Below are 26,817 nucleotides of genomic sequence, written 5' to 3'. Positions count from 1 at the left end.
CTGTTGAAAGGATGTTTGTGCTGTTTTGTGTCACTGCAGCCCATTCTCCTTCTCTCCCCTAGTGGTTTTTCGGCCACCAGGGACTCTGTGCAAAGGCCTCAAATGTGAGAAAGAGCAAGCAATTGGATTGCAGTCCAAATTGCATTGGAATTCATTCAGTGCAAAGCAGCACCAACACAGTATTAAAGCATAATGTTTTTATTGCATGAGTGAAATATGTATTGTACAGTTATAATACCTCATGGAATTAAACCATTACATAAGCCCATAATAAATGACAACGCCCATGCTAGATCACATTAGTTCTTCTTCAAGTGCTCATCCACATATATTCCACTCTTATTAGTCAGAAATGAATCGAGGACTTCATACTTGCGTAGTGGGTATCAGAGTAGGCATATGTCCTGGTACCTTTCTCCCTCACCCCCAGGCCCTTTTCCATATAACAGTCCATCATGACACCATTGAAACCCTTGGAGTTTATGCACAAGCTCCTAAAAGGAAAGAGAAGAACCCAGCAGACAGACTGTCATCAAGTTCCTTTTACCACCAGAGAGCCTCAGTGCCTCCAAGAAGGAGGCTGTGTGCTTCAGCCTCTGCAACAATCTCCTCCCACACTACAGCTACATCAAAATGGTTGAGAATTGCTCCATATACAGTGCGTTCTCCCTGCCATTTGGGAATCGTCTTCATTTTTTCCAGGAGTCATGGAACCTACAACCCCTAGGTTTCAGAGATAGTCTCAGTCAGATATTCTCTGTGGTTCTGTGCTACTATCCCTACTTCCCACTTTTCAGGGACCCCTCTGATGAGAGACTGTTTCCTCAGGAGGTGGAGTAACTTCTGTCTCTCAGCACAAGAGAAGAAGTTTTTCTGCAGTTTAGGGGGAAGAGTTTTTATTCTGATTACTTCCTAAAATCACAGAAGGTCTCAATACCTTCTTCTACTTCCACTTCAGAATGGTAACTGTAGCTTCTATAATTCCATCACTAGATCTATAGGACTGTTTTGTGACTCTCAATCTGCAAGATGCCAGCTTCCATATCTCCATACAGCAGGCACACAGAAAGTACCTAAAGTTTTAGACTCATAGCCTGTGTTGCTTTCCTACCAATGATCCAAGGACTGACAATTCAAATTATGACTGACAGTGTTCATGTTTTTTACAAGTAGGCAGGGGAGGAGCCCAATTGTCTCCTCTATGTTGGGAAGCAGTTCAGTGATGAAACTGGTTCATTCAGGATCACGTATTTCCCATAGAACTACATCTCCCAGGTCAGCGGATGGCTCTAGCGGACCCTCTGACCAGACAATTTTTGTCATACCATGAGTATGATCAAGAATTGTGTTGTCAGATGCATCTTCCTCAAGAAGGATCGTCCATCAATATTTGCAAACCCAAGGCATTTCTCAAATTCTACTTTAAAAAAGGAGGTGTAAGCCCATGATCATTGTCGGATGCATTCCTCACTCAGTGGTCCCCAGGGTTGAGATGTGCTTACCCTCCAATCCCTCTGACTTCCAGTGTGCTCAGAAAGTTCAGACAGGACATTCACAGTCATCATGATAGCACCTGCCTGGCTAAGGTAATTTTGGTACCCAGATCAGCTGCTCCTATCAGTTTGTCCACCAAAACCCTTGCTTCTTCTACCGGACTTAATATCTCAGGACAGTAGGAATATTGTACATCCGAATTCAGTCTCTCTCTACCTGGCAGCTTGAACTATTAGATGTCAGACCCAGAAAGATCATGTTCCTCAGATATCCAGATCATTTTCATTCAAAGTAGAAGAATTCCACCAGGCTACCTTGGGCTGCTAAGTGGAAGACATTTGGGATTTGGTGTGAGCAACAACAATTACAACATAGTGACTCCCAGATCCCTGCTAATTTGGATTATTTGTGCACTCTAAAGAGTTCTAATTATGCCTAGTAAAAAACACGTGGCAGACTTATCTGCATATCACACTCCCAACTCCATCCCATTCGAAGCTACACATTTCTCCCTGACTGTAGTTACATTTCTTAAGGGCCTTATGCACATTTTTCCATCAGTCAAAGAAACTCCTCTTCTTAATGTGCTCCTGGCAAGTTTAATGGGCCCCCCCATTGGAACCACTGGCAATCTGTTCCCTGTTGTGCCCATCTTCTACTTTTAATGGCAATCACAACGGAAAGGAAAACATCCTTTTAATGACAGTCACATCTGCGAGAAGAATTGGGGAAATGCAAGCTCTCATGGCAGACCCTCCCTATATAGTTCTGTAAGGATAAAGTATTTATTACTCATTCCGTCTCAAGCTCTTGCCTAAGGTACTCATGGATTTCCACTTCAACCAAATGATTCATTTACCAGTATTTTCCCTTAAGCCACGTTAAGCACTCTTTACATATTCTCAGAGCCTGATCCTTTTATTTTAAAAGGATCAAACCCTCCAGAGTTTTCTCAAGGCCATTTGTAGCATTTGCTGACAAAATGAAAGGTCAAGCGATATCAGCACAGAGACTATCCAAGTGAGTATCGGGATGTTTTAGCTAGTTTAGATCCCCCAGCTCGGTTTAGGGCTCATTCCACTAGGGCTCAGGCAGCTTCTGCAGATTCCATCTCAGACATGCTTTTTAAAATTTTTTACTAAGCATTATTCCCTCATGGAAGCATCGAAGTATGAAGCTTCTTTTTTCAGAGCTGTGCTGCAATCTGTGTTGAAGTAGACACCTTCACATCAGGTCTTCTTCTTCAACGCTTAGCCAGATCGTGGGACGTAGTGATCGTTCGCCACTTGGTCTGTTCCTGCGCAACCGCAAAGGCTTGACGGCCTGAGAGTCCAACATTGGAACAGACTTGATGAACCCATGTAATAGGGGGGTCTGCCTCTGGGCCGCCTCTACCCACATCAGGTCACCGCTTGTAAATAACTAAGAGTAGAATATGAATAAGTACTCAAAGATGAAAGAAAAGTTACTTATTTTACTTTAACTGGAATTCTTCAAGATGTGTTGTCCATATATATTCTATGACCTGCCCTCCTTCCCCTCTACTATGGAGTCCTATAACATCTGAATTTTACAGTGGCGAAGGAACTGAATGGCTGTTGGACCCACACTGCCCTTTATGCCCATGGTACAGAATATGATGACATTCACGTTGCATGCATGGCCCCAATGCACACCACTGGCCAAAAGATCCCAATCTTGAATGCATGGGGCACATGCATACCAAGAGTGCAATACATATGGACATAATGAAGAACTCCAGTTTCTGTGAGGTAAATCATTTTTCTTTCTTAAATGGTTTTTGCTTTCATATCGTTTGGATCCGAATGCCTTCTTATCCTTGCAGTTTGCATAACAGTATCTCAATACAAGCTGCCCAACGGCTTTCAAGAATGTAAGATTTTTCTTTACTTCTAAGAGCAATACTACTTATCAACTTTTTTTCTGAAATACCATATCAGCAGTCTACAGTTCCTGCTGCTATAAGTTTAATGTGTTTGTAGGAGCACTTAGCATCAAGTCTTTTATATCACAATCTATTACTCACAGGTGCTACATGATACAGGATTGTGTTAGCACTTTATAGATCTTTTATCAGATAAGTGTATGTGTTTCTGTGCCAGGCAATCAGAATGAAACTTCTGCATGACTACCGAGTTACTACCTGACACAAGTTAAAAAATAATACAACCTTTCCACACCTGCTCTTTTATGGATAAGTTAGAGTCTGATTGGCTGAGGCCAACAAAAGATCCAGAACTAAATGTAAGCCAGCAAAAATGCAGCATGGAAATATTGATGCTTTGAGCATCAATATTTTTCAGTAACATTCATCAGGTAAAATGTTTAACTTGTTTGCTATTATAAACAGTAGTTGTGACAGTGAATTATCACTGGATCAATGTCTCAGCTTTTCTCCTGAAATGTATGTAGCAAGAGACCATTATCCTATGGCCACATTCCATTCCGTTGGAATTATCTCTCCAGAATCATGGCAGTTAGAGATGGAAAAACCTGTTGGATCCTCCAGTCTATCTCTTTGCAGTACAGTAATATTTTTAATGAATTCCTGAGTTTATATTTAAGAGTCATAAATTATTGGGTTTCCATATCTCCCCAAGGAGTGTTGTCAACCTGTGTCAAGTGATATTCAGTCTAAATATGGCCTGGTCAGTTTTAATAATAATGCTCTTATATGGAAATGTCCATCTATAGATCTCGTAGCACTTACCCGCTCTTTGTTAATTCACTTCAGAGAGGTACTCAGTTCAGCATGAGCCAAGGAAGGTCAATCAGTGAAGTGCTGTAGCTCTGTTTTTTACATGATTCCAAAATGTATGGGGTGCTTCATTTCAAACATGGGTTCATTTGAGAATGTCCAACCTCTGTATAAATCCCAGGATAAGATTACAGTGGGAATGATTCTGGTAAGGGGGTTGCACCTCAGATTTCCAATGTAAACTGAGCTCCTGACTGGCCTGATGTTTGGGTCATTCAGACATATTATGCTGGTGACCTCATCATCCATGTGGACAATGGATCTCATGGGCACCATGACAGCCATAGGACCATCTGAGATGCCTTCTGGCTCTACATGCAAGTGGCATATTCTGAGTCTTGTTTTCAGATGGGTTCGTGGAAAATTATACCTTAATCAGGGTTAAATCATTACCTCCTCCAGGATGAAAACAAGACTCACCTTTGCTCCTATCTTGGTGCAGGACCTGTGTCATAAATCCATCCTCAGCAGTCTGTGGACCCAATTAGGCTTTAGATTTCTTTAAGGGCTGAGTTTTATTCTGCCACCCCCTTCTGTTTAACAGATGTTGGGGAGACAGTTAATGGTTTGGGCTGCAATTCCATTACTCTGTGGATGGTTTACAGCCCCAAGACTCCTTATTATCAGAACGGGGCTGTTGAGAAAGGGGCATGAAAAGGCATCACCGCTAGGCAAAAGCACCCTCTTCCCTCTGACTTTAGCTGAACATTTGTGGCCATTTCTTGTTGATTCAGAACTGATGTTGCTGCTTTGTGAACTCCAAATTGGACCGCTGCAATGCATCTGCCCTTGAAGACCATTTGAAAACTACAGCTTGTGCAGAATGTGACCGATTGCGTAGTTTTGACAGCTGGGTTGCTTTTTACTAACAGTCTTTGGGTCTGAATAGGTAGGAGACAGAGGGAGTGTTTTTGGTAGAGAGCATTCTACTATGGAATGCTGGTCCAAAAGAGTTCAGGTATCCTGGCCCGTCAGGGCATGGGGAAGTATTAGTCACTTGCTCATGCAGTTACTAGGATGGAAGGATTGTGAGAACTGAACTAGGTGTATTTTGGAGCAGGTGGCAAATCTTAGTTAGCTTAGTTGCCAACACGTAGTGCATGCTGCTTCAATTTTTTGTGTGCTGCTGCATTTTATAGAATAGATAATGAAAATATTCATACAGTTTGTTCCCTAGGGATACACAAGTCCAAACAGAGAAGCTACCTAAAAGACAGAGGAGAGCGCAAATGATCTGAATATTCTTATTTACAGAGGTGGGGGAGGGAAACACAGAGTAGCCTAGTGGTTAGAACAAATGACTGTGGGATCCTTGGGTAGGTTTCTTGACCTCCCTTTGCATCAGTGAAGGCATCTGTGAAACTTTGTGAAAGAAGCTCACCACAAAACAGATGAAGGGCTATCTTGGGTAAATAGATCACCAAAAAAAAAAAAAGAGAGAGAGAAAAATGACACATTTTACAAAACGCAGCTGTGTAAATATTGTGTGGGGCAGGGAAGAGTTGGAGAGGTGTAACACACACCCTTTCTTTTTTTTGCAGAAGTTCTGCTCTGTGCACTGTTTATTACCATTACCAGGACAACCATCACTATATGGCATGGCACACAGTGCAGCTACTGTATCCCATACATAGACTTTCATCTTTTTTTTAAAAGGGGGAAAAACAAGCCTTATTTTAAAGTAAACATGTTTTCAAAATAAAAATGTGCAAAGGGGTTGGGGGGAACAGAGAGGGAAGGATTCCAGAATGGGAAGAGGAAGCATCTCCCTTTTTTTCTTCTCTGAGCTCTCTATTCGTTCCTCCTATGCTGTTTATGTACGAAACGAACCCTGACCTTTTGAATTAATCAATCCAGGTGCCTGTTGCCCTTTTTCTTTTCCTCAGCTCTCACTGCATTTACAACCCATACATTTCATCCACATACACCCAAATCTTCATATACACATCTACCCATAGCCCTAAATGCTGCCCAGCCCACCTGGTTGATGGGCTTTGGCCATGGTGATCTAAGAGCAATAGGAAAGGAATGAATCCTCCCTATCAACCTGGCAGCTTAGTACTACTACAGCTGCCTACTACCATTATACGGGCTGTAGTAGCAGCTAGGCACATTTGCACCCCTACCTGGGGGTTTAAGCCTGGGCACCCGTGCAATCCCTGGAATGCCAAGTGTCCCTCTTCAGCCATTCCCCTGTATTTAGGACTTTCTGTCACAAGAGCAGGGGAGGCAGCATTTAGCCTTTAAACACTGTTCATTTTCTTTTGTCCTGTAGCGCCATGCAAACTCATAATACAACATGGGTGTGTTCGACACCGATCTGCAGCACATAGCTGCTGGAATGTTATTGCAATAACAGTGGTACCTCTGTCATACAATAATACAGAGAAGATTCAGTGCACCCACAGCTTCAATTGACTTCAGAAGGAGTTATGTTATAGGTGCTCAGCAGCTCTGGAAATCATGCCTTTTTTATATATAATGAAAATAGTAGAATCATAGAATATCAGGGTTGGGAGGGACCTCAGGAGGTCATCTAGTCCAACCCCCTGCTCAAAGCAGGACCAATTCCCAACTAAATCATCCCAGCCAGGGCTTTGTCAAGCCGGGCCTTAAAAACCTCCAAGGAAGGAGATTCCACCACCTCCCTAGGTAACGCATTCCAGTGCTTCACCACCCTCCTAGTGAAATAGTGTTTCCTAATATCCAGCCTAGACCTCCCCCACTGCAACTTGAGACCATTGCTCCTTGTTCTGTCATCTGCCACCACTGAGGACAGCTGAGCTCCATCCTCTTTGGAAGCCCCCTTCAGGTAGTTGAAAGCAGCTATCAAATCCCCCCTCATTCTTCTCTTCTGGAGACTAAACAATCCCAGTTCCCTCAGCCTCTCCTAATAAGTCATGTGCTCCAGACCCCTAATCATTTTTGTTGCCCTCCGCTGGACTCTTTCCAATTTTTCCACATCCTTCTTGTAGTGTGGGGCCCAAAACTGGACACAGTACTCCAGATGAGGCCTCACCAATGTCGAATAAAGGGGAACAATCACGTCCCTCGATCTGCTGGCAATGCCCCTACTTATACAGCCCAAAATGCCATTAGCCTTCTTGGCAACAAGAGTACACTGTTGACTCATATCCAGCTTCTTGTCCACTGTGACCCCTAGGTCCTTTTCTGCAGAGCTGCTACCTAGCCATTCGGTCCCTAGTCTGTAGCAGTGCATAGGATTCTTCCCTCCGAAGTGCAGAACTCTGCACTTGTCCTTGTTGAACCTCATCAGGTTTTTTTTGGCCCAATCCTCTAATTTGTCTAGGTCCCTCTGTATCCGATCCCTACCCTCCCGTGTATCTACCACGCCTCCCAGTTTAGTGTCATCTGCAAACTTGCTGAGAGTGCAGTCCGCACCATCCTCCAGATCATTAATAAAGATATTAAACAAAACCGGCCCCAGGACCGACCCTTGGGGCACTCCGCTTGATATCAGCTGCCAACTAGACATGGAGCCATTGATCACTACCCGTTGAGCCCGACGATCTAGCCAGCTTTCTATCCACCTTACCGTCCATTCATCCAGCCCATACCTCTTTAACTTGGCGGCAAGAATACTGTGGGAGACCGTATCAAAAGCTTTGCTAAAGTCAAGGAATAACACATCCACTGCTTTCCCTTCATCCACAGAGCCAGTTATCTCCTCATAGAAGGCAATTAGGTTAATCAGGCATGACTTCCCCTTGGTGAATCCATGCTGACTGTTCCTGATCACTTTCCTCTCCTCTAAGTGTTTCATAATTGATTCCTTGAGGACCTGCTCCATGATTTTTCCAGGGACTGAGGTGAGGCTGTCTGGCCTGTAGTTCCCCGGATCCTCCTTCTTCCCTTTTTTAAAGATGGGCATTACATTAGCGTTTTTCCAGTCATCCGGGACCTCCTAATAATAGGAGGGCGTAGAAGTAATAGTACTTCTCTTATTCTGTGACACCAAACCACTTGCCATATTTTTAGTGTGACACACCAAAAAACATGCCATCGGAGGCCCTTGTTGCTCAGAAACTGTAATTATTTAACAAATTAAAAGCGTATTTTCTTCCCTCAGATACATGCACACAGCGTTCAGTTACTGCACCCACATACCAGAACACTGGAAACCCACCCAAATCAGACTGAACCTGAAATCCTTACTCACAAGAATAGCACCACTGAAGTCAGTGGGACTACTCATATGAGTAAGGGTTGCAGGTGAAGAGCAATCTGGGGAGGAATGATATTTTATTTTAAAAGTAAGGAGCTCTTGCAACCAATGGACATTTTGAAAAATTATACATGTATAGATTACCTTTTATTTATACTCCATATAAAACATCCTGTTCTAAGTGCACATTTGTCTATAGCAGATTGTAGTTGTATCATTAATGCATTACCCTGCTCTGAACAGAAGAGAAGTCTTTTAGATGTAGTCCAAATTTAACCCTATCCTGGGTCTTGCCTTAATTGTTCACTTAAAGAACAACTAACACAATACAAACATCTTCCTAAGCTTTCACCTAAACATGGCTGTTCCTAGATGTGCATGTAGTAGGTTTGTGGTGGTAGTTGGCCACTCCATGCTTTCTCTGTCTCTATCCTTAGTTCTCCCTTCTTCAGAGACACACCACAGCCTTTTAGATTGAGAACTAATTGGGCACACCTGATCTAAACTTCCTAGGACTTAGTGAAAGTACTTCTGAATCTCAATACAGAGTTCAGACACTGGCCATCAAGATGACTTATTGGAAGCATCCTGCTTCTTTGTGCAGAGTCCTAGGTTCTGCTTGTATGGTATTTTGAGAATTAAAAAAAATATATTTTTCAAAAATTCCAGCTGAAACTTCTTGTGCAAGTTCTCAACCGAGCAGTGAACTTTATGCAAAGTTTTAAATAAATTTCATGGACTGTGAAAAGAAACCCATCATCTTGAAATCTCATAATTGGGGGGAATGAGGGGGAGTTAGGAGTTTAAAGTAGTCTTAAGTAATGCACATGCCACTGAGTCCCTCTGCCAACAGCTGTGATTTTACAATATCACTTTCCTACTTTCAAAGTGTTTTTCTCTATGTTGCTATGTGAAAGTCGCACATGAACCAAAAGTAGTACTGACTCTGCAGGCTAAACGGTGACATTGACTGTATACAAAGTGCTGTTTTAATGCACAAAGTAAATAATCTGAAAAGACTGAGAAAATATTTTTTCTCTCGTCTCTTTCAGCTGCTGTAATCTTGGGTATATTACTTGTAAAAACTAGTAGGTTAAAAAAAACCAGACATGCTTTTTAGATTGACTGCATCACTTTAAAATGGTTAAGAATTGATTTGCCAGACTCTTGGGGAAATGCTGTAATGTTTTTGGCTGTTTCCTACTTTCTGCTGCCAGCTAAAAGTACCATCTGGCTTGTTTGGGGCCTTACCCTGTCTCAGGAGCTTCCAAAATTCTCCCCAACTAGTGGATCATTTCATTGGGCTGCTGTGTCTGCTACACTCAGCATGTGTCCTAGACTGGGAATCCTACTGCTTCTGTTTTCTGCCATCTTTTTAACTGTGGTGTATATGTTTGGGCACAGATCTTACTGCCTCTCTTGAGGACATTTGCATCATTGTCAGCTGCACATATTAAATTGATATGCAGAGCTCACAAACATGTATTCCATCTTTTGTCCCTTTGTTTGTACAATTGTTCCAGTTTTAATTCTTCTTTGACACCTGGAATATCACAAAGCTGTTGATAATCTGCTGGCTACTGAGGAAAATGACATTGATAGAAGGATAGTGTGTGTCAAACTTGTATCTAGACAATTGCAGGCATACTACATGCTCTCATAGCTCTAGGAATCCTAAATCCATTACTAATCTGGAGTGCCAAATGTGGCAGTGTGCTGCACTGTCATTCCCTCACTAGAGCAGACAACAGTCACTTATAATTGATTAGAAAAAAGTATTGTTTACTTCTACTGTATGCTATATTGGGTTGTCTGATGCGAGTCAGTATTTAGTTCATGCTTGCTGCCATTTTGTGAGGAAGTAAGGGCCTGTAACAAAATGGCGTCTACAGTTAACTCCTTATTTCTAAATGAACTAATGCCCCAGTGTACACATTTCTACATAGGCATAAGAATATTCAGGGGAACTAAACTCGGGAACCACTCTTTTGATGTGATCATATTTAAAGATTTGAGGTGCTTTGACATATATACAGTTATAGGTTATAGTGTCCTGTTTTTAAAATGATCTGTACCATATATTGCTGACTTAATTTTCTTGTGCATTCATTTCAATCTGTGTTCCAAAGAATGCTGAGACCATAGTTTAGTAAATACCAGGTAGCTATTATATATTGGTAGAATGTTACATCATGGCTCTTTCTTGTTTGTAAGATTATATTGTTCACAATATAAACCTTTCTCACTATTTACATTCTTCTAGAAGTTTGGGGTTCCTTGTATGTTGGTATAGTAGCATGAGTTTCAAGAGTCAATAACATGATTCTCTGTATTTGAAAGACTTGGGAGATGGCTGTGTATAGTTTTCAGTAAAAAACCTGAATGGTTCTGTTAGGTATTAAAAGTTCCAAAAGCTGTGCTGAAGTGAAAAGGAAGCACCACAGGATGACATTTTTATTTATTTGTGCCAAGTTAGAATGTGTGTGAGTGGGTGAAAATTTTAAAAGCTGTAATCTAGCTCTTTTAACAGAGAGATAGAAAAATATGCAGAATATGTGGCTTAGAATATTAGATAAGCTACAGTGTGTTAATCAAACATTTTCATGATATGAGGGCAGTTAAGAAAACAGTACAATTTTTACTAATTGCGCTCGTAAGTAAACGGATCTATCATTACATTGTCATGAAGAGTGACATTGAGCAGAAACACCCTGCTAATCCCTAGAAGATAAGTATTTAACGTAATTAGACAGACACTGTCTCCTTTGTTGAACGTAGCATTAATCATCACGAAAAGTCCAACTTTATCCAAGACGGCTTTTTCTGATATGTCATTGTATTAGATAGCTTCTTACGCTATTTTGTGAAGAAATGACGACTACAACTGCATAGTTTTCCCTGATTACGTCTCTTGCTGTTTGATGAGCCGACATGTATATTCTTATTAGCAAATGTTACATTATATAACCATTAGTTGTTTCTAGGCCTAGAAAGCTACACATATTTGAGCTATTGAACTATTTAACATATTCAGCCTAAGGAATATCAAAGAAGCCTTTACTGTGTTCTGTCTGACAGGTTGATGTATCTTCGACTCTTTATATATGGCACTACAATAGTTTCATTGTTGTGGAATAAACAAAAAGTTTCTTGCCTTGAATTGTAAGCTCATAACATCACACAAAAGAGAGCCTCTTTCTATGAAAACTCTCAAAGTTAAAATGATGAAAAATGTTGCCACCTTCCAGAATTTGTCGGCACTACATTCCCCTCCTCCCACCATTGCTTGTAATTTCTGCTGTGAAATGCCGTCTTGTTATGAACTGGTATCAACTTGGATCAGTGCACAGCTGTATCTTCCCACCTTCTCAGTGGCTCAGAAGGCTTTGAAGGGAAAGAATAGGGTTTAGTCAAAGATGACAGCAAGACTTCGCTAAGTAACAGGTGGAGGTCAAGCCAGTTTATTTGTTGGGATGAACAGAGTACAGAGATGAAAAATCAAATGCTTTGCCATAATAAGGTTTAGAAAGAAAATGCTGACTGGTCTCAGCTTTGATTCCAGCTGACAGAACATTTTCTAGTGTTCATTACTTGATTTCACAGTTCAGACCATTTTAAGAGGCTTAAAATTATATTTCTGCACTCCTCTGTAAAACTCAATTGCTCTTTAAATTTTTGCTTTAAATAAAGTTACAGGGGCTCCTTAATATGTCAGTTGTACATTTTGATAATTGTAAAGACAGTATGCCATCAATAAACTACAGGATGATACAAGAACATATGTCTGATTATTCTTTTTTTGTACATGAAGTAAAATTGATCATCTAGCACAAACTTGATTACAAATTTTAAAACAACTTAAATTAGAAATTCCAACTTTAAAAGAACATTTAAAATATGTAAGCATGAAGTTTAAGGAGTCTTCTGCCATTGGTACATATGGGATTTGTGTGTATAACTTCCACTAATATTAATGAGGAAACATCCTGTGTGTTTGCATTGAATCACAAAGATCTGGAGAGCCAAATCACGAATGGAAATCGCAGCAAGGCACAAAATAATCAGTGTGACACTCTGACACTGCGTCACCGTGTTTGCGTTGTGCCCATCTATTGCTGTCATGGATTATCGATGCAACATCACAAAAGAATTTCAGGAACCCTAACTGCAATACTGTTGTGGGTCTTTGTGTGTGCTAGTCTAATTTTCCTGCTTTCCCTATCCCGGGATGCTGAAAGGAGGAAGTAGGTGTTTCTCCTTTCTTTCCCTCTTGCCTCTACCCCCAATTCCTTCCTTGCTACTTGGCTGGACTGGTAGGGAGTAGCTCTGATCTGTTTGCTCAGCATTCCCCCCTCTTACTCTCATAACACAGGGAATGCCTCTGTGTTTGAACTCTGCTTACTCTAGGTAGAAAAAGCAGAATCACTAAACCCTTGGATGCTGTAATAGTTGCATGCAGATCTCCAAAGAGTGCTCTAAAGCCTCCCATTGACTGTCACTGGCTTCTGGAGTCAGTTTATCTTTTATTCTTATCAAATGTGTTGTCTGCCTTGTACTACATTGTGACATCTGAAGCCAGATTCCTGTTAAAAACAAACAAAAAAAAACCCCAACCTGTGTATAAATTTAGACCACTTCAGCACAGATGACACCTCCTTTATGCAGGAAAAGGTGCAGAATGCTCTTTTGTACATAAAGTCATTGTGTTTCAAAGCTATTAACCCCCTGGCATCAAGAGTCAGGATATTTCAGTATTGAGCACTAATGCAAAATACATTTGCATTTAGTGGCAGGGGCATCAGACCTGCCAGCACCAAGATGTCAAACCTTCTTTCTGATGTGGTTAACGAAACATCTTGGGGAATAACTCCAAAAAGTGGCAAGTCAACCAATCTAAGGCTGTTCCCAAGTCTGCATATTCAAATAAAGACCATAAAACAGAATCCCTCCAAAACAGCGTAGGCATATTTTGCAGCTCCTCAGGGGCAGTTTTCTGGGGCTTCATATTCCTATCTGCCCTAGTGTCTAACAATAAAAATAAATCTGTCCCATGCCAAACCTGTCAACAACTTGGTCAAATGGCAAGATGCATCCTACTAATGGTCCTACATAAACTACTTAAAAAAGTTACTGAGGGAGTTAAGGAGGGAGGGATAGCTCAGTGGTTTGCGCACTGGCCTGCTAAACCCAGGGTTATGAGTTCAATCCTTGAGGGGGCCACATGGGGATTTGGGGCAAAATCAGTACTTGGTCCTGCTAGTGAAGGCAGGGGGCTGGACTCAATGACCTTGCAAGGTCCCTTCCAGTTCTAGGAGATGGGATATCTCCATTTATTATTACTGTAAAGAGCTCCTTCCCTCACTATATGGGCTGTTTTGCAGCCTTCTATGCTACAGCTTGATGGAGCCTAAATGCATCCATCTTCTGTGATGTGGAAGCCTGACCAGCAGCCAACATTTTGTGGTTCTTCAGCTTTTCTCTTAAGGAACTCAGAAACTTTCCCTCACTCCACCCCTGTTCATTCAGGCCCTTACCACGGTAATGGGATTTATTCACGTCAGGAGAATAGATGAAAGGAAGTTGTTGGCAATACCTGGACAGGGGGAAAAAAAGGGTATTTCCTGTTACATGTGAAGTTTAAACAGATTCTCAAATAAAATGTAACGGTTGCAGGGCAAAATGCTATGGTCCAGAGTGGAGCAAAATTCCAGTGACTTTTGCATAGCCTATCTTGCCTATTGGGAACATCCCCAAGTACCTGGCAGTTTGCTTTGAATTTTAGGTGGTAACTTGTGCATTTTTGTGGATGCATTCAGCCCTCATGATTCTCTTATAGTGCTTTCCAGAGAAACCGCTGTTGCTGCTGTCATTTGTTATGTGAGACCAGGCTGAGATATTGTAATAAGTGTTTCTTATATTGTCTCACTACATAGATCAGAGCTCATCAAATCATTAAGGGTGCATGAAATCCTGTCCGAATTGACGTCAGTGACAAAACTCCCATTGTCTTCAGCAGGGCCAGGACTTCACCTAGTATCTTTGAGGCTGCAATAAATTTAAAAACTATTTTTCCCCATCCCATCTCTTTTTAATTTCCCTTATGAAACTGGAATCTCTTGGGAATCACAGTAGCTTCAGAGAAAAATGCAGTGGGCGTGCTTACACAACCATTGTATACGATTTTATTCCTACCGTCTGGCTCCAGCAGACTTCATCATAGGATGAAAGAGAAAACTCCTATCATGCTCAGGGTATGCTGCTGTCTTCTACTAAGTTCAAAATATTTATCATAAATGTTCTGCATTCTCTTTGCTATGATCTGTGTATGCTGCTATTGTGGGAATTTCTTTCACATAAATCGTTCTCTTCAGTGATACTCAAAAGCTCTCACTGTCAAAAATGCCTCTTCTCTCTCAGGACCTAGTCCACTGCCATAAACCTTGGGTTCCCTTGCACTCCCTCTCCTTACAATGCGCAGCTTCTTCTTTTATTAAACCCTCTGTACTCCTACCTCCTCTACATGGAAACTTTTGTATCCTTTCAGGGAGCGCCTCTCTCCCTCTCCAGCGTTTTGGAGGATTTGCAAACAAAGAAAAATTTGTTTTATTTCACCTAGCAGACTCTTCTGCATCAGAGAAATGGGGACTTTAAAAATGTAGTGTGCTTGTTTTTTCCTCATTATAAACTGCCAAATCTTCCTGTGGCTCTATCTACGATGCCAGCATCATGATGAAATTGTCCTTCCCATCACAGGAGCACCAGTGTATAGTTTGGAACTTAGTCTCTCAAATAAAAGAACACACCAGCTGTCAGTCAGCAACAAATTTCTTCTTTATTATGTAGCTGAAGATGGCTGTTGCAATCCTCTGACTTTTAAGATAAACTATTAAGGTGCAATCTATTTCATACTTTGCAAGTACCACTGAATACCAATACATAACAGTTTCCTGGGTGCACTCTTGACCTGTATGACTGTAAATCCATTTTCACAATTTGATATACTGCACATGTTCAAATTGCTGTAACTTCTTTCTTTAAAATAGTGAATAAACTCTTCACCCCCACATTGTGCAGAAATCATGTGACCTGCCAGTATATCTCTGTTTTAATAAGACTTTTAAAATAGCTATGATTTACATTTAATCCTGTTTAAGTACAGTCTATTTATTAATTGAACAATATGTTAAATGGTTGTATATAGAATTGGAGTCTTCAAAAGTAATGTTAACATTGAATTTATTCTTGTCATTATAAAAGTCAATTAAAAACATTATCTTGTAATAGGTAAGGTCATAGATCTAAATAATCTGCATATTTTACCCTTATCCATCTCATAGTTTGTGAGGTTAGTAGACATCATTATAATATATGACCACGGATGGATTTGATCTATTAGAGTCAACATATATGGACCAAATGGTGTTTGAGAAAATAGATTCAGATTTTCTGTTCCATATTGTTTTTGGTTACTAAAACTCCCTTTAGTATCACGTGAAATGTAGCATCCATATGCATCTGGGGAAGATATAGCTGAACCATAAATCTATTGGTCTTTTACTTGCGAAAATATCATACCTCAACTATGATCATATGCAAAGATTTTTTAGAAGGCTTTGTAAATGCCATTTGAATTTACAATGGCACTTTTTTGCCTTACAGCCATTGATGTTCCATCTTTAAAGCACTCACATAAAGGTATATTCTCATACGGATGGCTGCAATTTGTGCCTACTTCTATATCTAATCTACCAAATATATTGAAAAACTCTCATAAAACATTGCCACAGAACAACCTTAATTTTGAATTTCAACGGCTAGATATCTAAAAAGACATTTTGAGTCTTATATTTTTTTCTGTACAATAGAAAAGGACATTGAAGCTAACATTGAAGCTAACATTTAGTTGAAATTTTTAATTTTTCATGCTATACATTAAACTTCTCATAATTTTCAAATATAAAATCTCATGACATTATTTTATAAAGTAATTGATAGTATGTGAAGTATATCTTATTAGTGACCTTGCTGATCACTTCAATAACATAGTTGGAAGATAGATTTGCATATCAGATGTAAATCAATCCAGATGATGTTACACATGTGTCCACACAAACAAATAGGTTCCTGTTCTTCTTTCTGTAAGCCTTGTTGTACCACAGATTTTTAGGCAAAGCCCCTCATTGATTTTAGTGGGTACTTGTCTGCTTAAAAACTCATGGTAAGACTCCTACTGCAAATTGCATAACTCTCTGGGCCAACTTTTCTGCTGGTATGACCTGATGCCGCTCTATTGTAAATGGAACGGCATCATTTCACACCAGCAGAAATTTTTATCCTCATTATCTTTAGTAGGACAAGAATCTGGTCTTGATTTTCATTACCATCGTTGGCTAAGATTTTCAAAGGGACTAAAGGACTTTAGTTTCTGAATCCTATTGAATTTCAGTGTGAGTTGGGCATCTAACTCCCTTAGGCTTTTTTGAAAATCCTAGTCCTTATTTTTAATCAATCTCTTTTTAACAATTCTTTGGAACAATTACTGGCACAAAGGTTTTACTGCTGTATTTGGAATATTGAAGTTGTTATGTCTTTGAAGAGTTAGTATGTCTCTATTGTTTCATTATCTTAAATATTTGGAAGCCATTCTGGTACTATGCTGATGAGTACATAGATAGATAGATAGATAGATCTCTCCAGAAGAAAGTGATATTGGGTATCAACTGATTTTCATATAGAGTAGTCTAAACTGATAAATGGTAGAATGCAGATCTTTCATTTTATTTATCTTTGTTCATTGAGCTGGATTTTGTTTTATGAAATGTGACACTCATTGGTAGGAATTGAGCAGTGATTGTGGGGAGCGCAGGAGAAGATGCATCCCAAACATACAAGTAGAAATTCAGACAATTGAAAATAGAAAGTACACTTGTTAGAAAAGGAGCAAACTTCCACCTATCTTGTACTGTGTGCATACTGGAGTTACAACTATAGTAAACTGACATACAGCACTTAATGTGATCAAGTGTCAGCTGATGACTGCTAAAATTTGTTTAGCAGTAAGTGTAACAAATATGACCGACATTACCATGGTCATCAAAATTACAGGAAACTCAGGAGGACAAGTTGAAGGTTCCCCGTACCAATTTATATGACCAACACTTCTGTAGAATTCTGACTGATCTCAGTGGCATTGCTGGGGTCATTTTCACGATAGAATGAACAGTCCTTGCATGATTCCTCCAACATATCAGATACTAACAAGCTTTCATTCAACAGCCATCTTGCCTTCATGCCTCACTTTTATTTTGAAACAAATGTTTTGTTTTGTCCACTCCCCATTAATATTTGAGCCTCCCATATTCCTCTTTATAGTACCTCAAGGTTTTATTAAAGCTCAAGGCTCTGTTGCACACTTATTTTTTCGTAGGACATTCCAGTGGGAATGTTTTGGTAGAAGGAAATTAGTTAACACAAATATGACTCACTTGCTATTGAGTTGTGTGTTATGATTTAGATGATATGTTATGGTGGTGGTGTATTATCAGGAAGGTACTGGCTAAAGACAATACTAAAGTGAAATTAGATGTGTGTCACATTAGATATCTATCTATCTAGAAAGAGAGAGGGCATCAGTCTCCTCTTACATTAATGTAACTCCATTCACTTCACTGTAGTTACTCCTGATTTATACCAGTGTAAGTGAGAGGAGAATGACCCCATAGAGTGTGTGGAAAGTCGGCTATTAGGTATCTATTTACTGTGGGAATGGTTTTTGTGGACTGAATTCTTATACATCCTTCTCTAATTCATTTAATAAACATCAATCTCTTACATGGAAATTTTAAGACTCTTTGGATGTACTTTAGGAAGCCTTTGGTGCACTTTTTGTACCAGCAAATATCAGGAGGTACAGGAATTAAAAATATCGCAATGCTCCAGTGATCCTTAGAAGATGGTGAACGTGAAATATTCCTGTACATTCATTGATTAAATTTGGGTTGGAGGTTTGCGAAGTGCAGAGTTTTGGAAGGTCTTACTGCGGGACTTCATCATCAATTCAATGGCTCCAGTAACCAGAAGCACTGAAGGACCAGGGTTCCATTTACGCTTGCGTTTGTGCATTGAGCAGAAGGGTGGGATGCATGATCTGGAATGAACAAAATAGCTTTGTGTTTAGGAATCGCCAAATTAATGAAAATTCAGAACGCTTTAATTTTGAAAATGAAAACAAATTCTTTGGAGAAAATATTGCTGCGGACAGTTTCAAGATTTCTGTTGTCTGAATTTTCTGTTTATTGTGTACTGTTCTTAAACATCTTTTTAACTGAAAAACCAATGAAAAATTAATATTTGCTTTCAAAAAACCACATCTTGTTCCATTTAGCACCATTATGGGCCTGCTCTTGCTCCCATTGAAGAGAGTGACAAACCTTTAATAAATGGGCGCAGGGTGAGGCCCCATATGTTTGGCTTTTTATATATATAATCACAAGAATAAAAGTACAGTAAGTTGAGGTATCCATTTAGATTTCCACCTGTGTTTTATAGTACAAAAATCCCTCAATTTTCTTTTATTTATTTAGCAGTTAGCTTTTCCATTTATTCTGCAGTTAAAATTGTCAAAAAAATTTAAATGCTGTTGGCCCATTTCTCTTCTCAATTACACTCATATCAGTCAAGGAGAATCAGACGCAGTCTTTATGAAATCTGTGACTCTGAACAAGAAATGTAGGGCTCATCAGTGATTTGGACTTCATGGCTATGGGGGGAGTAAGAACCACCTTTAGACCTCATGTGGGCTACCTAGACCTGGGCTCAGTCAGTGCTTGTTTACGTCTTCCTCACAGCATGTGGGTAGGAAGGGTCAAGGAATGGGGGGAGCTTGGCTCCCCTCCCTATTCACTGGCCGGCCAGTACAACTGAGCTGGTTTGGGGGACATTATAATTTGCTGCTGCCCTCAGGCATACAGGAAAGAGGAACTAATTGTCACTCCTCATCACAATACCGCCTGGCATGGTATGACTTTTCCACCACCCCTTATTCAGAGCTGCGCCTGATGTGGAAGTCTAGTCCTTAGTGTGCTGAAACCACCATGCTATCAGGAATATAGTGGAAGAAATTTAAAACAGGCCATGGTTCTCAAATGTGGGTACCAAAAGTTGGGCATCTCAATCCATGTTTAGTCATCTATCTATCTTAGGTTGAAAGATGGCATGATTAAACACCTCAGTCTTTAATCTAATTCTCTTCACAGCATCCCTGTGAGTTAGGGAAGTACTATTAAATAAGTGGCCTGATTTTTAGAGGTGTGAAGAACCCACACCACCAGTTGAAGTCAGTGGGACTGAGTAAGAGTTGCAGTACCTGGGCCATTTTTTCCTGGATGATTAAACTTCAGTCCCATGTGCTTTTGCTTTCCTGAAAGAAGCTAAAGTAGAATTGACCAGGACTGAAAAATATGACTTAGTGAAAGAATAAAATAAGAATATATGAAATGGATGGACTAAAGAATATGCAGGATATATCAGACACATCAACCAAACATATGGTGCTAAGTGAGAGGGGTTTTTTTAAATTGCAAAATATATATATAATTTCTGGCAGTCTCAGGGATGATGTCACATGGCTGTGATAAATTTAGAAGAATGGGACATATTTCGGCTTGTTCTTGGAAACCTTTTTCTCGCATGCAAACTGTATTTCTCCTTTTATTAACCCATTCATAGAATGTTTGAATTTTGCTGCTAGAGCACCATGCTAGCTCACCATAAAATGTGAATGATGCTAATTGCTTTGCACTGCCTAACTTACTGCTGTCCCCCTTCCATCTTAAAGGACAAAATATGCTCAGAAGTGAGCTGGCAGGTCATCCCCTGCTCTGTTCTTAGTCAAGTTTAAGTTAAATAATTAAAATCTTGTTTGCATATTCCAATGAACTGTGAAGCAGCTGTTTTTTCCTTGAGATTTGATGGATACAATCCCTTATAATAAACTAATAATTTAGCATCAAAAGTAAAACAAGATCAAAAATTCAATACTGTCTGTTGTTTCAAAACCAAACCATTTAACAATGATAAATTAAAATTATGATTATTATGATAATAATTAATTAATTAATTATGATTCCAGCATCAACATTTGTTTTTCTATCTATTGGTTATTTCATAACTAAATTTATAGTAGAAGCTCTGTTTGTACGTTACAGCTGTTTTGATCTTATAAAAACCTTTCCCATATGATAATGACGCCACTCAGCTCTGCCATGGTTCAAGATCATTTGGCCTTTTCATTCTAAATCCTCAGCTTTAGGTGTTTATAACTCAGTCATGTGAATTTGCTTTGGGTTGGTGCATATGTTCTCAGCCCAGAAGAGATTTTTGTTTTAAACAAAAGTTGGCTTAAATCAATTAAGCAGTTTTATAGCACTAGAGCAGAAGAAAGTTTATGGGCTGTCTAAAATGTTTTAGTGTCTTCCTCATAACCACATTGCTAGAGGAAAAGTGGAAGATACAAGGAACACTGCTCCTACCTGAACATGGGTTTATGGTCCAGAAGAACTGCTCTGTGTGCAGTCCCACTGCTCATGTTCTTGCCACAAGCCTAACACACTCATTCCCTCCTCTGAATTCCAGTGCAGAGATCTGCCACTGCGGGCCTCTGCAGTTCCTGGCCCTCACTACACAGAGGAAACTTAGCATTTCCACTGCATCTGGGGCCTTGTACGCCCATGCAGGCAGACACAGGATGTGCTCTTAATGTGGACATAAACATTTAATAATTAAACTTACCTTACTTTGAAAATTTCTGAGCATGAATAGGGCTTGTTTCCCTTATGTTTTTGAATTAAACAGCAATATTGTACTATGGATTAAGGATGAATTTCAGCCCTTTCTCTGTATTCAGTACCTCCCTTCAGTTCCTCAACATGCAAAGGAAGTACATGAGCTGCATCTTCCCGTAAGGTAATGCAGCCTGCTCCCCCGGTGCACCCAGCCAGCTCTGTGGACAAGTGCAGAGGAGATGACATGGTCCTGTCCCCTTTAGGGAATCCCAGATTGGATTGAATAGTTTCCCAAAGGGAGCTGTTCCTGTGCTCCCGTTAGCATAAGTACTGTGACTGCCCCTAGCCACTGTGGAGAGGATGGCTCATTACACACCCGCTTCCCTCCTGCACAACTCAAGGGCAGTCTGGCCCACTGTATACTGAGTGAGCACACATGTTTATACTGTGTGCACATGTGATTCACATGGACGGACACACACAGAGATACTGCAAAAATACTTGAAACTGTTACTTGGACTATGACATGGCCATTGTTTTTATTGAGGAATAGAGTCTTTGCTTGCTGTGGAGGGAAACATTAAAAAATAAAGTGATTGAAACATCACTTCCGAACATGCCCAGATGGCATCTGCCAAAATTTTTAGCATACCCTAATTAAGCTCCACCCTTTTTGTGACATCACAATGTACATTCATTCTCCTTGCCATCTGACCAGTGGATTAGCAGGCTACGTTGGGACAGATTGCATCTGAAAGATTGTTAATACTTCATTCAAACACATCACAATTCAGCCCACCTTCACATGCCCCTCCTCCATCAAAAAGACTTTATCATGATTAGAGAAAATCATGAGAAAAGAGTTTATCCCATTTTTGTTGCATTGTGCCACAGTCCATCTATTCTAAACTTGTATTTTAAAATAAAATTTAGTTATTAACTTTTTCCTGTTGTGAAGAAACAGTCACCACCAGGGAAACACTTGATAGAAAACAGTCTCTAGATAAACACTGGTTGCTTCAAAATGGGACTTCACCTACTCTCCCACTTTAGTTAACTTACTGATATGTGAGCTGCAAAACTTAATTGGGACCATTAAGACTCCAGTCCTGCAATGCACAAGCACACTGCCCTGTGTTGTAAATTAATGTCTTGGGGACTATAAAGCTACCATTATTAAGAACAATCATTTTTCTTTTGTGCTATTTCAGCTGTAGCCCAAAGAACTTGACATTATTTTTTCTGCATATCTGTCAATAGATAGATACACTGAAAATGAACTATAAAAACAGTATAGACAATCTGAATGTGTGTGTATCTATGTCTGTAGTAATATAGATACTGACCCATACACACATGTACTATATATATATAATACTGCATATCCACCTATCCTAGTATAGACAGCATACTAAACATCCCAGATTTTAGTGAGTCCACTGCAAAACATCCTTTCTACTAATATTTTGATATTGCATCAGAGCTGAACGACCCACAGAGTAGATATTATATCAACAAAAATGGCTCACATGGAAGAATAAATCCAAATTGTCATATTAACACTGCACTAAGTCTGAAGGTCAATATAATGTCGATAGAAATGTATATATCTTTAATAATGACTTTAATATATACACACACATTTAAAAAAAAATAAAAATAAAGCAAAGATAACCACACAAATAAATGCTTTTAAAATAACCAAGTCTTAATTAAGCTAAGGAAGGATAAGGAAATTCAGAGTTTGGAGTGAGATTCCTTCTTTCTCACTTAGAAGTTGTTTGACCATTTCAAAGGTCTCACTTAGAATATCAGGGTTGGAAGGGACCTCAGGAGGTCATCTAGTCCAACCCCCTGCCCAAAGCAGGACTAATCCCCAGACAGATTTTTGCCCCAGATCCCTAAACGGCCCCCTCAAGGATTGAACTCACAACCTTGGGTTTAGCAGGCCAATGCTCAAACCACTGAGCTATCCCTTTCTCTTCTTGTGTATTGATTTTGCAACACACTTAAAATATCCATGTGCAATAGTCCAATAAAATAGTGTGAGTTAAGGACAGACTAGCTAGCAGCGTTAACTATTTAAAAACATGTAAAAATCCAAGTGTTGTAACTATTGCAGGTTTCTAAAAATAAAGCATAGCTAGGATTTAATAATAAATAATAATAATTAATAATAACAAAACAGCTGCATCTTCTGTGTACTTCAGATTTAAAAGACAAATATGGCTGCACTTTAGTACTTATTACTCAGAGCAAACCAGGGTCACTCCTGCCCCAAAAAGATCATAAATAAAAGTGAACTTTCAGCTTGTTGTATTCAATTTTATTTGTCCTTTAAGTTTATTTAGCTGCTTCTGCACCCACTTTCACAATGCATAGGCTGTCGTTCCATGACCTAGCATTATTAAATTGCACTTATCAATCATTCTTGCCAGGAATGCCATCGCCAACTACATTAAAGAAGTCAGAGAAGTCTGGTTTCAGCAGTCCCTCGCCTTCGCAGACCTCCTCCCTTGGAACGGCATTCACACAGCATCATCGACCTGTCATTACAGGACCCAGAGGTGAGGCCTTACCCAAGAGCCCCGAATCAGCTTAAACTTTAGCCTCCACACCCTGAATCAGCATTATTTTCTACTGAAAGTCACCATCAGCCTGTGACACACACGATAAGAGGTTTTGCTATTTCAAAGCCGGTAGCCTGAAGGTTTCAGTTATTGAGAACTGTGTTTGTTTACTGGGGTCTGTTTGTTAAAGTTTCTGGTAACAATTCAACATTTTCCAAAGTTTTTTGTGGGGAGAAGTCATTATTTTTCATCAGAAAAATTACAGAACGGTTACTTGCTGTGTGTTTTTATTGTCCATGTGAATATATACGATAGGTTCATTTATCTGCTAAAGATGGGGACTCCTCATTCAACATCTAAACTGTGCTAATCTCCTTTCGACATCCTCGGTTTTCATTGCGTGTCATTTTGTATTCAAGCTGTTGGCATTAGTGTGCTGGAGAACTGCCCTCATTAGTGGACTCCTTTGAAGTTGTAGATTGGTTCCTACAATACTTTGGCTGGTTTTCTTCACAATATTTTCTGACTGGCTTTTCAAATAAAACAGATGTCCTCCGGGTCTCCATGTACTTATACATTTGTTAGAAAGATATATCCATATTAACCTAGAAAAAATAAATATGATACACAGTTCACGTTAGAAAGAGAGCACATTCATGCACAGTGCTGTTCACAAATCAAAGATTCGTTTAGCAAATTTTCTGTATATAAAAACGTGAATGAAATAATTGTAACAATTCTTTCTGCCATGGGTTTTGCTTTATTCAGAATAATTATTGTTCAATTGGTGAGGTGTGGAAGACTTACTAGCAACTCATACCTGGATGAAAGAAAGTCCACTTTTTGTACTTTACTTTTTATAAGAGGTCTTTATTGGGTTTATTGTCATTACTTACATCAGTGTAACCAGGAATAATTCTATTGTCTGTATACTGTAAGGGGATGGTGCATAAGTCTGTGGAATTTCACCAGTGTAATTGGTATTAGTTTAGAATCAGGCTTAAGGTTTCTGTATAGTTTTAGAAATTTAAAACATACTGGATTAATCAGTGGAGTCAAGCTGTTGGCTGTTAATCATATAAGAATTATTATTTTCCTGTGAGAACTGAGCTACCAAGCAAACATGTAATATCTTCAAAAAACGTTGATAATTGGTGATAATAAGAAGGCATGAATTAAATGAAAGTTACATTAACAACATAGTGTGCTGCACATTAGCTGACACTAAATTCCTACCTTGTAATACTCTTAAACTTTCTGCCCTTTAGTTCTGGCCTATTGACTAGTTGGTTAACAAATCCTATTCAGTATTTAGTTAGATTTTACCTTACCCCCAGTTTATTTAATTTAAGATATACCAGCCTGTAGCGGAGCAGCGACTCACTGGAACGGCGCCTTCTGCTGGTTGTCCAGGGAATTCGCTTTTCCAGCACCGGAGTGCCCTCTGCTGGCTGATGTCCCACTTGCCGCTGGCCCCCATGTCCCTCCCGGACCCCGGTGCCCCTTTACGTTGGGTGCTGCCCCCGGCAGTACCCCCGCAGTTCTGGGTCTCCCCTCCCCAGGGAGCTCCCAACCCCCCATCCCCGCCTCACCTCAGTATATGGCTACTGCCAGTCATGATCAAGCCCCCGCTCACTGAGGTGGACTGCAGACGCCATTCATCACTGGAAGGGGGGTTTGGACCTGCTGCCTTTGCCTACCCCAGGCTACCCCTCTGTAGTCGCAGTACCTGTTCTGGCCTTTATCAAGGCCTGCAGCCTGGGGGTTCTCCAGGCTGGAGCTCCCCAGCTCCTCTAGCCTTTCCCCAGCCCTGCTCCACTCTAGGTACCGTTGTCTGCTCCCAGGCAGCCAGACCCTTCTCCCTCAAGAGCTAGAGGGAGAGTCCTACAGCTCCTGGCTTCCCTGGCCTTTATAAGGTTTCCCCAATCAGCCGAGGCTTGCTGCTCTCCCTAGCAGCAGCCCTCACCCAGCCTCAGCCCTGTCCCAGGGCCGATTTCAAGCCCTTCAGGGCAGGAGTGGGTGACCACCCCACTACAATATGCACCCATTTGTGCCCTTACTTAGACTCTGTGTATTTTGCATTTTTACGTGGTTTAAACAAAAATATGTCACTATATAAGTCTTGTTCAAATTTATATACATTATCTATTGAGAAATTTGGTGTGCAGTTGGGGAAATCTGCCAGTTGTGTGAGGAGACTGTTCATAAGGGTGCACAGAATATGAAAGATCAAATTATAATGATTCTCTTTCACAATTTTATTTTTAAATGCTGGAAGAAAATGTGTGCACTAACTCTATAGAAGAGTATCATAGTTCCTAATGTATTAAACAAAAATCTGCTTTTTTCAGCATCAGTCAGTGAGATCTTGTTCCACTTGAGGCTCACTCACTAACATATTTTTTGTGGATTTTCAAGGAAATCCCACTCTCTGTTAATATCTGAGTTCCTTTGAGGTCCTTTTAAGAGTATCACCCAGAAGGGTCTTGTTCCAAACTGGAATCTTTATTGGATAGATGGCTCCTCTCCAGGACTATATTTCCACTGATCACTGGCTGTCTTTATGCCTCTTCTCCAACAATTATTCTGTTCTGAGGTGGATTACTATATTACCATCTGCAAATCCAGACTGTGACCTTTGTTCAATCCCCCAAAGTGTACATTAGAATCAGCAGCAGAGGAGGAAGGAGAGAAGCTTTTCAAGCATAAGAAGATGACACTTAAGGAGCAATAACCTCATTATATGAATTGATATATTCTCCAAACAATTATTATATATTACTAGTTATTGGAGGTTGCACAATTTAGTGGCAACATGCCAAGTAAAATGTAGTGAACACTGTCTGTTCACCTTGTATGGTGAGAAAGCTCCATGAGTTCACTTATATCATGTGTCAGTGGCCAGCATTCATGTACAATATTTTGGGTTTTCTTTGGGGTGAATACAGTGCACTAAACAGTCTCCATGCTGCCGAGAAAAATCAATGAGAAAGAAGTTGTATATAA

At 40.0% G+C, this 26,817-nt stretch overlaps 1 protein-coding gene across 4 annotated transcripts in view; it reads left to right on the top strand.

Moving 5' to 3' along the window:
* The window catches only part of NFIA (nuclear factor I A), a 311,476-nt gene that overhangs the window by 229,834 nt on the left and 54,825 nt on the right, over window positions 1–26,817 (top strand). For 3 of the 4 annotated variants that reach the window (XM_054036629.1, XM_054036631.1, XM_054036627.1), the window contains exon 7: window positions 23,680–23,808. The exons of the other annotated variant lie outside the window; for it this stretch is intronic. In XM_054036629.1, the coding sequence (XP_053892604.1) occupies window positions 23,680–23,808 (129 nt within the window). The remainder of the gene's footprint in view (window positions 1–23,679; window positions 23,809–26,817) is intronic. 4 annotated transcript variants of the gene reach the window in all.

This window comes from Malaclemys terrapin, chromosome 8, assembly GCF_027887155.1.
Source record: "Malaclemys terrapin pileata isolate rMalTer1 chromosome 8, rMalTer1.hap1, whole genome shotgun sequence".
In the NCBI taxonomy this organism is placed as follows: Eukaryota; Metazoa; Chordata; order Testudines; family Emydidae; genus Malaclemys; species Malaclemys terrapin.
The sequence above is the reverse complement of the archived record's forward strand: the minus strand, read 5'-3'. Positions and strand labels throughout refer to the sequence as shown.